Here is a 13,274-nt window from a genome sequence, read left to right on the forward strand (position 1 = left end):
CGAATATCTAGTTACGCCCCTGTTAGGAATTGTCATCAGAAATAAAACAGTATTGTACAAGATTGTAATCCTCTTTATCATAACATCTTCTCCTTCCTTCAGTCAAATAGATGGTTTAGGTGTATCACGGAAGGACATCTTGGTAGAAAAACAGCTTTTTTCCATCTGCAATTGTTGATTTTAATCACAATTACTTTGTGACCTGGATTATAATTGTGTTGTTTTTTTTACAATGACAATAAAGTGTATCTTTTTAGCATGCATCGTTACTGATACTGTATATGTCCTGATTCGGAACCGATCGTTAATTTGCAGATGACTGCAAGTGGTTAGCCACCTATCAGTGAAATTTCGTAATCCGCTATCCTGTCTCATATCCAGATGCAATTCACTCACCATCAAATGATTTTCCTAGTATGTGCCAATGTGAGAAAGTCTGACCCTTTGACAGAGACAGGGAGATGGAGGCCGGCAATGACGTCCCAGACCTCCCTGAAAACACCTGTACATCTTGCGTTTTTTAGGACACTAAAATGGCCGGTTGCCAGTGCCAAATAATGACTTCCCAAAGGGATTGCGATTAGATATTTTCCCTATTTCAGTCGCAATTTTGGCTCGTGCATGTGCACTATGATCTGTGCGCATCTGCAGTCATTCAATAATCAAATTGTAAATATGCGCAACATTTATCAACTCTGAATAACACCCAAATCTAACTCTCTCTGAACATGTTACATCTGCCCCACCTGCAGCGCACATGGTTTTGTACATTAGAAGGAATTTTCTTTTGCAAGTGAACCGGAATCAGGCCCTTAGAAATAAGACTTAATAACGAAACATTCCCTTCAGCTACGAAAATTCAATAGACAATTGTTGTATACAAAAGAAAAACAGATTAGCAGCGCTGAGGTAGTCTAAATGGTTAACAACAAGTGAATCAATTAATAGAAAATAATAACAAATTTAATGACACATAAAAAATACAGTTATCCGGATATAAAATTATATCATAAAAAATAGTTTAAAATGCAGAACTTGATAAAAGTGGATTTTGGGTGTATCATATAACCTGCACTAGACGATTCAGAGTCCCGTGGAGAAGTCCAAGTGTGAACCACAATGATGGGAATAGCCGCTGGAGGTGGATTTAAAGATGAATTAGGGCAGGGTTTACCCACGGAAGGTACGACCTCAACGATTGATGCGGTGAAGATTGTAAATCCCGAATGGTGGTGTTACGTTCTCCTTGGCACAATGAACTCTGGTCTAGAAAGTTTGGCAGGCAAGTGATGGGTAAGGATCCACTGGGCACCTACGCGTTTCGCTGACCCCCGTCAGCTTTATCAAGGTGCCTTGATAATTGTTGTATACAAACCTTTACTAAGCATATACATATAAACACCAATCTCTGTAAGTGATAAGGCACACAAACTAGAGATGGTTGCTAATGACTTTTTAACTCTCCCCTGGTATAAATATGAAATTGACTCAGAAGTGTTATTATTAATTATTTATTTCTATTCATTATTTATCACACTGCTCACATTTATATATTATATTCTTCCAAAGACATATACAAAAAGTCAAACGCTTCATATTTACAATAATGCTCGATAGTGCTCTCTCATACATATACCAATAAAAAAAATAGCTTCGCACAACACAAGGATTTGTACCTAAAAAAAAAGTGTTTAATTCAAATTTAACCATAAAGCTATTTATTTAATTTGATTTCATTTGTTCAGGCAGGCTACTATCTGGTGACTCCGTGATGTGGTTTATGTGTGATCAGAAGGGCTGCATAGATGGCTCTCGTTCTCCCACTAGCTGGACAATATGAGCCTGATTCAGACCTGTTCACTAGACAGAGTATGTTCACAGCCTAGTAAAAAGGTAAAAGCCGCACACTGGCCGAACGCTTGCCCCCCACCGCCATGCGAATCCCCGCATTTGCATGCAGAGGGAATGTGTACACTTACACATCCCCTTGCATGGGACCGCACGAGTGAAAAATCTTTCGATGGTTGCTCACCATCAAATCATTTTTCACCCAATCGCAAATAAAAGTCAGTCTAGACTGACTTTTATTTCTGACGGAGATGGCTGAATTCAGAGCGGATGCTCTGCAGGCACCGACATGCATGCGTTCCCAACGCCCAGCATTTTTATGGGATTGCCGTGTGAACACCTCGGCAATATGGGTGCCGGACGGCTCCCCGACAGTCGGGATTCCGACAGTCAATACTCCGACGTCGGAATCCTGACTGCTCCCTCGTGGGGGTCCACGACCCCCATAGAGGGAGAATAAAGTAGGTGGCGAGCGCAGCTCACCACCGTGCCCGCAGCGTGGCGAGTGCAGCGAGCCCACAAGGGGCTTCATTGCACTCACCCCGCTGTGCAGTCGGGATTCCGACGTCTGAGTAATGACTGTCGGAATCCCGACTGTCGGTGATTTATACCACACCCGGCAATATGATACTCCCCAAAAGAATTTGTGCAGGGGGTGGGTCTGCACATGTGTATATTCACCCATGTGCGTGTGCAGACCAGCACCATCGGAAATGGGGCCAAATTCATCCCCAACTGATTGGGTCTGAATCAGGCCCTATGAACCTGATTCATGTTTGTTTAGTAAAGCAGTAAATCAAACTGGGCAAAACCTTGTTGCACTGCAGGTGGGGTATATGTAACACATGCAGAGAGATTTAGATTTGCCTGGGGCGCGGTTCAAACTGAAAACTGAACTGCAATGTACATATAAATCTGTTTGTGGGCTACATGCAAAACCAGCCAGTATTAATCTTGCATAGAAACACTGTAAATGTATTTGCTCCCCATGGTTTTTCTAGACACAAAGGGGGAAATTTACTAAAGGAAATTTGTAAAAAAAAATAGGTGTATTTGTATCCAGAAATACACTTATTTTTTACATTTACTATCCCGAAAATACGGCAATTCGTAGTCGTATTGATGTGCTATCAATACGAATTGCTGTATTTTTGGGATAGTAAATGTCAAAAATAAGTGTATTTCTGGATACAAATACACCTATTTTTTACAAATTTCCTTTAGTAAATTTCCCCCAAAGGAACTTGCTTTTTTGCTTTACTTACAAACATGAATCAGGCCCTGCGTACACCAAGAACTACATTGTTCTAGTTATTTATGACCACAACAACCATAATTAAAGTGCTCTGATGGGTGAAGGGTCTTGTAAACTTATTACATGGCTCACACATGGGAACAGTGGGTTTCATCCAGTCAAAAAAAACAACAACCACAACATTGAACATCAAACTTGCCAGTTGAACAATTATTTCCAGCCTCGTAAATCCGAGTGTTATTTGATGATGAAAACAAAAAGGTTATGCATTATGCTCAATCAGATTCTAATGGAAAATTATATCATTTCATATTCAGGTCTTAAAATAATGGAGATGATTTTTAATTGGACACATTCCAAGTTGCGTCTACATCTTTATGTTAATGCTGCTACAAAGTCCTTCCCTGGTAGAGACCTGTGCATCTAAATATGCAAGGACTGAGGTGCCCACTGTCAGCTGTATACGTAGATGCTGAAATACCGCTTGGTGCATCTTTAGACATCACTCCATCAAAACTTGCACAAGCCCTATAGAAAGTGCAGTTTCTTTATACGAGTATGGCCTCTGATGCAATATCTTTGTATGGAACCGCTTTCCCCGACATGCCTGCAAAACACCTCTGACACTCCCATAAAAAGCAATAACTCCATGCACCTTTTATGCCATCCCCGATACCTCCCAGTCACAGTGTAAGAACGTCCCTCAAGTTTATACTGCAGGGCGTCCAAACCTGTTCTTTGACTCTGTACGAACAAAATAGGGACGCATGTACGGTGCAACTCATATGCATACACAGACAAAAAACATTGCTTCACTGCTTTGGGCGTCGCCGCTGCGACCATTACATCTTCTGAAACCGTGACTCAAAGCTAGAGATGTGCAGGCTCTGAATTACTCTGATTTCAAAGCAGGATCTTATTGGCTATCCCAAATCACATGACAGTTGTTGACAGTTGATAGCCAATAAAATCCTGCTTTGAAATCAGAGTAAATCACAGTAAATAAGACCCTGAACATCTGTACTCAAAACGGTCATTTATAAACTGCAAAAAAAGTACAAACCTGCACTGATTCTTTGCCTGTCCCCATGTTGCCCTTGCAAGCATCCACTGCACAGTCCTTTGAACTATCCTCAGAAATCAGTCTAAATTTGTAGTTGTAGTTATTACTTCATTAGAAGATGCAAATGGTGAAAATGGCACATAAAAATCTAACCTACAGCCAGTATAGCAGCACTTTCATTTCAAGTTTTTAGTTTCTTAAAATGCTGCTCTGCTAAAATGATGCCGGTAGTAGCTCATCATCCTCAAATAAACTTTGATGATGACTTATGTCTTGCATTAACCCTGAGAGTGAACAATAAGGACTCAACCTCAACCCTTTGCGACTAACTATAAGATAATGTGCAAAAGTTATGTGTGATATCACAGAAAACCATTTGTTTTGTTGGTTTGTCATATTGTGGACACAAAAGACCTTTAAAGCGCCAACCACATAGTGCGGGGGGAGAACTGGTTAGCACATATAAGCATTCATGTTCTAATATGTAATATATGCTCTGGCTAGTTCTCCCCGGGATTAGCAGCTCAAGTACCGTGAGGCATCACAGTCCTTCTAAGCCCACCCAGGCTCCCATTAGTTAGTCTGTGGGCGGGCTTAATAAATTTGTGATGCCTTATGCTGGGTGCCGCACAGTGCTTCAGATCCCCAGGAAAACAAGCCAACACATATATTACATAGGTAATAATATATCAAATGGTCATACACCGGATCGTGCAGTGTGTACGGCTGAGTGATATAAATCCTTCCATCAGTCCTCGTTGGCTGAGGCATACATTATCCGAATGTGTACCCAACGTTACAGTGCAAATTGTCCCAAATCTTGATATCTAGTCTTAGTAATCAAAGCATCAACTAAGGTAATTGGCTTTTACAACCACACTTCACAGATATGGTGCCTCTACATTCTGTGTGTACTCCAATCATAAGGAATCTACTCATTATTATCCAATTTTGCCTCAGCAGAATTAAAAATCTATGACCATTAAGTAGACACTCTGCAACATGTTGTTTGTATGTACTAAATGAAAGTAATGCACAGAATGTATCTTTCATTCCAAAACACACTTGCCTACTCTCCCAGAATGGACTCCCAGTAGAGTAGACTAGCCTGGCAGTCTGGGAGTTTGAATTTTCGGTCTTATGTGAACATTACTGTGGAACTGCCACCTAAAGTACAACAGCATTGCACAGAATGGGACAGAGTACCACACCAACAACACCTTACACTGGGACTTCCCACTCTGATATCTCCTAGAGGCACCCATACAATGTTGACAAGTGTGTCCCAAAACAATCCAAATTAATGTCACTGATCGAAGTGTTATTGGAGTAGCCAAACTGTCCTGGAAGAGATCTTCTTATGTGCAGAATCAGTCAGGAAGTAGATACAACTCTGCAAAATACATGATCTGCAGTGTCCACTGTCTGTACTGCACAGATTCTTCGAACTAGGTGTGCTGAGGATCACGAGCAGCCTGGCTTTTGGTGGGAATAGGCGGACGTGGCTTGGCAACAGATGAAGCAGGTTCAGGACGGTTGACATTATTATGTGACAGAGTTGGTAGAATGTTCTTAGCTGCAGCTTTGTCAAGAGCAGCAGGTTTCTTTTCTGCAAAAGAATATGTCATAGAACGCTGGCGAATGACAGAGGTGCGAATGGAAGGTTCGGGTATTGGCAGACGACCTTGCATCAGTGGAGGGTGGGAGACACTGTTTACTGGTGCATATAGGGGATTGTCCACCATTTCTGGTGTCTCCAATTGAGTTGCTGCACGACTGTTGATAAACAAATAATGAGTGTCAGAAAATCACAAGAGATTCATAAGCTGTATGATCAATCACATGCAAAACAAGCCCCATGCAAGAGTATTCATTATCTAGACACCATAATGTCGATAGGGACAACATGTTTTTACAAAAAATTTGACATGCTAACAGGCACATGATGAAAACATTCAATTTTAAACCTAACCCTAGCACTAATATTTATAGTGTGCCAACTGTGCTGGCATTTAAACCATGTTGACATTATGACATTTCACATTATGGTGCCAATCTGTTTTACTGTCATTATTGTGTTTGTTGACATGCTGACTAATTGGATATGACTGATGATGACTAATAATGGAGTTCTTACCAAACTTGCATCCATCTAGTTACATGTCTAGTTACACCAATATCTCTCTGCATCCGTTTGTAAGACTCTTCACATAACCACATAGTCTGTGGTTTCCTGTTTCCTCTACTCACAAATACAAGTTACTAACAGAGTACCGTTCCCAATATTACACCTACTTTAAGCTCCTATTGTTGTCTCCCCCTTAATTTTAATTTAGGACATGCTTTTTTCTACCCTAATAGTATTTATCACAAACAGATAATAATTTTACATCAAATTCCTCTAATACTAACCCTATGCCCTTCCTTGATGTTATAAAAAACAAATTTACTAAAAATGCCCTTCCTTGTGCCATTAATTACAACCACAACAGACCCATGTCCAAGTCTAGATCCCAGTCCTTGCCTGATTCCCATTTAAACAGCTTAGTTATTCCTTGCCGTCATGTACTAGGGAAGTTCTTCATGCTCCCTCCCCCAAATATTCTCTATAAACAGCGATTTTATAGAACTGTTTATGAATTTATGTTGTTTCTGCTTTATTGTTTATTTTTCCATACTCTATATTTTCTATTTCTCTTCTTTACTTGTACGCATATCCAATTAGCTGTGGTAATTTACAGCAGTTAATGGATTCACCAGGGGCTATCCAATTACCCCCGAAACACAGCACATATCGTGACTTTGGGTTCCTCAGGCAGCCCTCTGAGCTACAACTGAGTAGCTGGATAACTGCCATTTTCCTATTCTCCCTTTAATGTTGTATTTGTGTTCCTCAGCAGATACACAGAGCAACAGAGTGTCATTTTAATTCAAGACAAAGTACTTTTTACTCTGTCACCCTTGTTTTAATAATGCAAAGCAATTTACAGTATTCTGCTAAATAATTATTTCAGTAAGATGTTAGACTTAAAGGGGGTATTTACTCCCGGGCAAATTTTTTGCCAGATGGAGATGGCAGAAAAGGGAGTGGGGCTCGGGGGGGGGGGTTGCAAATGTGCATATATGAGCGATCAAGTGTGAATAATCCCCATTGCTGACAGTTGGCTCACCGATATTTATCCTAAAATCGGTAATTGCAGAAGTGTAGACTCAGGACCTTATTCTGGTTGAACCGCATTAAGTCCAACAGACTCCACCTCGTACGCTGCATTCATATGCACCGGCTGCAAATGGATGTTCATTCGATGGTCGCCGACCATCGAATGATGTGGAATGCACACGCACATCTAAGGTTACTGTGAGTTAACCTTAGATGTGCGTGGGCATTCAGAAGGAAGTGGGTGATGTCGCTGCCCGCACCCGGCTGCCACGTCACCTGCCGATTTCCATGGGAACGCCCATGAGACGCTGGACATTCCCATGGGTGGGACTATCTGCCGCCACCCCATTCCCCCCAGCCGCAGCCTTGGGTGCGTGCACCCAGCGAACAGTCTGCTCGCCATGGGCACATGCACCCGGCGTATGCACATACTCAAAAATCTGGCTGCGCATGCACATACACAAAACATCGGTCCCCATGAGAACATACGGTCCTTGCGATTGGACCAGAATAACCCCCACAGCACAAAATGTAAGCTGGTATTACCAACCAAGTAATACACACATAAACACACACACAATGCAATTTGTTAAAGTTTTTTTTTTTTTTTTTCAAAAAGGAGGATCGGAGTATGTGTAGGCATGAACAGGCTACTGAAAACGACAAAGTAATATTACTGTAGTATATGAAGAGCATAAATAAAGTAGATATGCCTTGAGATTGCTTCACATCCTTTGTCCTAGTTAAATAAAATGGCAAGTTATGACTAATTGTACACAAGAAATAAAGGATTTATGTGCCGGAGTCGGCCAGCCTTTGCACTACATTAAAAAAAAAATTGAATTTTTCTGCTGTCACTTGCAGTTACCTGCCATGGGAGTCTGGAGGGCCCACAGGAATACCTCGCATCCGCGCCATTTTGTCCACAAAGCCTTTCGTACTCCTGCAAGCACATGGGAAGACGTCAGTCTAGTCACTGCCAAGTTCTGAAAAGACTCCGGGACTGGCTCCATACCACACATTTGTTGCTGCTTCATAGCATACACGAAGGGGTTTATTTACTAGGATGGGATGTTGCTATGGGAAACCAATCAGATTATTTTTATCTTCTAGAAGGTGCTAAAATGATTGGTTGCTCATAGCAACATCCCATCTCCAATAGAACTCCTATCTTAGTAAATAAACCCCATGCAATATAAGTTGACAAGACGGGATTTGGTTATTTGTTATACATATGCTCCTGCTGTACTCATGATATAGTTTACCTGTATTATTATAATGTGCCTTTAAACCATGAATAACAATCCATAAAATACATTTTAGAAATCGTCCACTTTGCTTGTGCCCCTGATGTCAGATCCAAACAATGCTCCACTAGCACAATTGTTATAAATGATTCTGTAAAGAATACAAATGTCTGGCTAATGGTATAATACAGTAGCTACTACCTATGAACACATCAATCACAGAAAACACTGGCATCCTAAAATCTTAGTTCAGGGTTGCCTACTTTGCCTACAGAGGAGACTGTCAGCAACACTTCAGGGGACGGGGCCCGATGAAGATGCAAATTGTGTGTGTGTGGGGGGGGGGGGAGGTTTGCCCACCTTTCCGGGGGGCCATTCAGGGAGGGTAGGCAACTCTGTCTTATGCTGGGTACACACCAGGACGACTAGGGCCCGATCCCCTCAATCTAGATCCAATTCCGACCAATTGGATGTAGATTGTGTGGTGATTGGGCCCTTTTCTGACCTTGTGTGGACCGATCCGATGCGCGGTCCCGCGGGTCGGTCGGTCGTTATTGAGATCCTACCTGCTGCAGGTAGGATCTCAATGACGACCATACAGCCGGGGGCGGGTCGCCATCGGATCGGACCCGCTCACGCTGCACATCGTGAGCGGGTCGTGCCCCCCCGCGTCACCGTGAGCGGGTCGGACAAGACACTGACGACCCGCTCACGATGTGCATCGTAAACGGGTCGTCCTGGTGTGTACCCTACATAAGTTGTTGAGTTGTAGTGGTAAAACTGTCCACTTGAAAACCACGGGTACAGCATGAGGGGGCATGGGTAGCCCATTGAGAAACCACCCTACAAGCAGTAGACTGTCTTCTCTTTCTCATCCTATACATTGTTCATTCTTCCAGTAGTGTCTTCTTATTAAAAGATTATAATACTGCCACTATTTATTATTTATTATTTAATTTTATTTATTACGTTAGTTTTAATTTGCTTACCACAGAATTTCGGAATGGAATAGTTGCGCTTAGTAAAATCCACAATGTTTGTAGCGTAGTATTGTACTGTATGTCATCACCTTTAGCACTATGAAAATGAAACATCTGTACTGCACTACACTTACTGTACTATGCTTTATGCATAGGACAGGGGCAAAAGTCTCAAACTCCACCAGTTCTTAACCGGATGTGATATACACCAGCAACTTTTACCCTGCTGTGATCCACTCAGGCAGCTCTTAACCTACTGTGATTAACTTCCCCAGTTTTTAACCATAGTCGTACTATGTGGCAGCTCTTACCCTGATGTGCAACACTCCAGCAACTCTTACCCTGGTGTGGTTCACACCAGCCGCTATTATACTGATGAAGTACACCCCAGCAACTCTTACCCTGGTGTGGTTCACTCCAGCCGCTATTATACTGATGAAGTACACTCCAGCAGCTCTTACCCTGATGTGCAACACTCCAGCAACTCTTACCCTGATTTGGTGCAGGCCAGTCGCTATTATACAAATGTAGTAAACTCCAGCAGCTCTTACCCTGATGTGCAACACTCCAGCACCTATCACACTAATGTAGTACATTCCAGCAGCTATTACCCTGATGTGCAACACTCCAGCAGCTATTATACTGATGTAGTACACTCCAGCAGCTCTTACCCTGATGCGCAACACTCCAGCAGCTATTATACTGATGTAGTACACTCCAGCAGCTCTTACCCTGATGCGCAACACTCCAGCAGCTATTATACTGATGTAGTACGCTCCAGCAGCTCTTACCCTGATGTGCAACACTCCAGCACCTATCATACTGATGTAGTACATTCCAGCAGCTATTACCCTGATGTGCAACACTCCAGCAGCTATTATACTGATGTAGTACACTCCAGCAGCTCTTACCCTGATGTGCAACACTCCAGCACCTATCACACTAATGTAGTACATTCCAGCAGCTATTACCCTGATGTGCAACACTCCAGCAGCTATTATACTGATGTAGTACACTCCAGCAGCTCTTACCCTGATGCGCAACACTCCAGCAGCTATTATACTGATGTAGTACACTCCAGCAGCTCTTACCCTGATGCGCAACACTCCAGCAGCTATTATACTGATGTAGTACGCTCCAGCAGCTCTTACCCTGATGTGCAACACTCCAGCACCTATCATACTGATGTAGTACATTCCAGCAGCTATTACCCTGATGTGCAACACTCCAGCAGCTATTATACTGATGTAGTACACTCCAGCAGCTCTTACCCTGATGTGCAACACTCCAGCAACTCTTACCCTGGTGTGGTTCACTCCAGCCGCTATTATACCAATGAAGTACACTCCAGCAGCTCTTACCCTGATGTGCAACACTCCAGCAACTCTTACCCTGGTGTGGTTCACACCAGCCGCTATTATACTGATGAAGTACACCCCAGCAACTCTTACCCTGGTGTGGTTCACTCCAGCCGCTATTATACCAATTAAGTACACTCCAGCAGCTCTTACCCTGATGTGCAACACTCCAGCAACTCTTACCCTGGTGTGGTTCACTCCAGCCGCTATTATACCAATGAAGTACACTCCAGCAGCTCTTACCCTGATGTGAAACACTCCAGCAACTCTTACCCTGGCGTGGTTCACTCCAGCAGCTATTATACTGATGAAGTACACTCCAGCAGCTCTTACCCTGATGTGCAACACTCCAGCAGCTATTATACTGATGAAGTACACTCCAGCAGCTCTTACCCTGATGTGCAACACTCCAGCAGCTATTATACTGATGAAGTACACTCCAGCAGCTCTTACCCTGATGTGCAACACTCCAGCACCTATCATACTGATGTAGTACATTCCAGCAGCTATTATCCTGATGTGCAACACTCCAGGAGCTATCATACTGATGTAGTACATTCCAGCAGTTATTACCCTGATGTGCAACACTCAAGCAGACATTATATTGATGTAGTACAATCCAGCAGCACTTATGGGCCCTAAACACGGGCTGACAAGCATTCTGAGCGAAGCTACTTCGCTCAGAACGCTCGGTCTCACTCAGCTTTGCAGCCCTGTGTTCTGGGCGAGGTGTTAGGGTAAGTGTTCTCCATTGAGAACACTGGCCCCGACCGATTAATAACCCGGGTGCAGTTTATTCATCGCCTCCAGATTCAGACCGGTGGGTACGCGCATTTAAATCTCTGTGTGGTCTACACACACAGTGATTTAAATGCGTTTTCAGTAAATGCGTTTCCAGTAAAATCGCTAAGAAAATGCCTGGATGTCGGCCTGCGTGTAGGGCCCATTACCCTGATGTGCAACACTCCAGCAGCTATTAAACTGATGTACAGTATTACACTACAGCAGCTCTTACTCTGATGTGCAACATTCCAGCAGACATTATACTGTTGTAGTACACTCCAGTAGCTTTTGCCCTGATGTGCAACACTCCAGCAGCTATTATACTGATGTAGTACACTCCAGCAACTATTAAACTGATGTAGTACACTCCAGCAGCTCTTACCCTGATGTGCAACACTCCAGTAGATATTATACTGTTGTAGTACACTCCAGCAGTTCTTGCCCTGATGTCCAACACTCGAGCAGCTATTATACTGATGTAGTACACTCCAGCAGCTCTTACCCTGATGTGCAACACTCCAGTAGATATTATACTGTTGTAGTACACTCCAGCAGTTCTTGCCCTGATGTCCAACACTCGAGCAGCTATTATACTGATGTAGTACACTCCAGCAGCTTTTGCCCTGATGTGCAACACTCCAGTAGATATTATACTCTTGTAGTACACTCCAGCAGTTCTTGTCCTGATGTGCAACACTCGAGCAGCTATTATACTGATGTAGTACACTCCAGCAGCTCTTACCCTGATGTGCAACACTCCAGCCACTATCATACTGATGTAGTACACTCCAGCAGTTCTTGTCCTGATGTGCAACACTCGAGCAGCTATTATACTGATGTAGTACACTCCAGCAGCTTTTGCCCTGATGTGCAACACTCCAGCCACTATCATACTGATGTAGTACACTCCAGCAGCTCTTGTCCTGATGTGCAACACTCCAGCAGCTATTATACTGATGTAGTACACTCCAGCAGCTCTTACCCTGATGTGCAACACTCCAGCCACTATCATACTGATGTAGTACACTCCAGCAGTTCTTGTCCTGATGTGCAACACTCGAGCAGCTATTATACTGATGTAGTACACATCCAATTTAGATATAGTTTAATGTTAGTGATAGTGTTACATAATTGTGACTTACCTCGTTGACTGTTCCCATTGTTGGCTGCATTGGGGCTTTAATTGTTGTTTTTGTGCCATGGTTTCATCTTTTTCAATCTTTACAAAATCTGTGTTAGGAAAAATATATGTATTTACTATCCTGGTTTCATGTGTAGGTGATCATAATAAAGAACACATATAGGGCGGGATGCTGTAACATCCGCGCCTCTTGTCCGCCGCACACCTAATTATCGCATATGCTGTAACATATGCGATAATTACTGTATGGCAGTAATCTTTCCGATCTTGCCGGTCGATGTGCTGCGGGTCCCGGCGGCTCCCCCCTCTCTCCATTACCCGGGGCTGCTGCTGCCAGCTGGCCTCTCCTCCTCCTCCCTGCACCCGGAAGAAGATACAGTGCAGGGAGGACGTCACAGGTCCAGGCAGCACAGCGCTCTGCTGCCTGGACACAGCAGGT

The 13,274-nt window shown here is 43.2% G+C and overlaps 1 protein-coding gene across 3 annotated transcripts in view; it reads right to left on the reverse strand.

Annotated features, from left to right (window-relative positions):
- Positions 1 to 3,016: 3,016 nt before the first annotated feature.
- Positions 3,017 to 13,274, reverse strand: part of INPP5D (inositol polyphosphate-5-phosphatase D) — a 133,688-nt gene continuing 123,430 nt past the window's right edge. For 2 of the 3 annotated variants that reach the window (XM_083178132.1, XM_083178133.1), the window contains 3 exons: positions 12,837 to 12,924; positions 8,195 to 8,269; positions 3,017 to 5,942 (listed from right to left, as the gene is read on the reverse strand). In XM_083178132.1, coding sequence (XP_083034258.1) covers positions 5,615 to 5,942; positions 8,195 to 8,269; positions 12,837 to 12,924 — 491 coding nt within the window. In that variant the 3' untranslated portion in view covers positions 3,017 to 5,614. The remainder of the gene's footprint in view (positions 5,943 to 8,194; positions 8,270 to 12,836; positions 12,925 to 13,274) is intronic. The other variant, XM_083178134.1, reaches the window with a different exon arrangement.

Source organism: Crinia signifera, chromosome 3 (assembly GCF_055691185.1).
Source record: "Crinia signifera chromosome 3, ASM5569118v1, whole genome shotgun sequence".
In the NCBI taxonomy this organism is placed as follows: domain Eukaryota; kingdom Metazoa; phylum Chordata; class Amphibia; order Anura; family Myobatrachidae; genus Crinia; species Crinia signifera.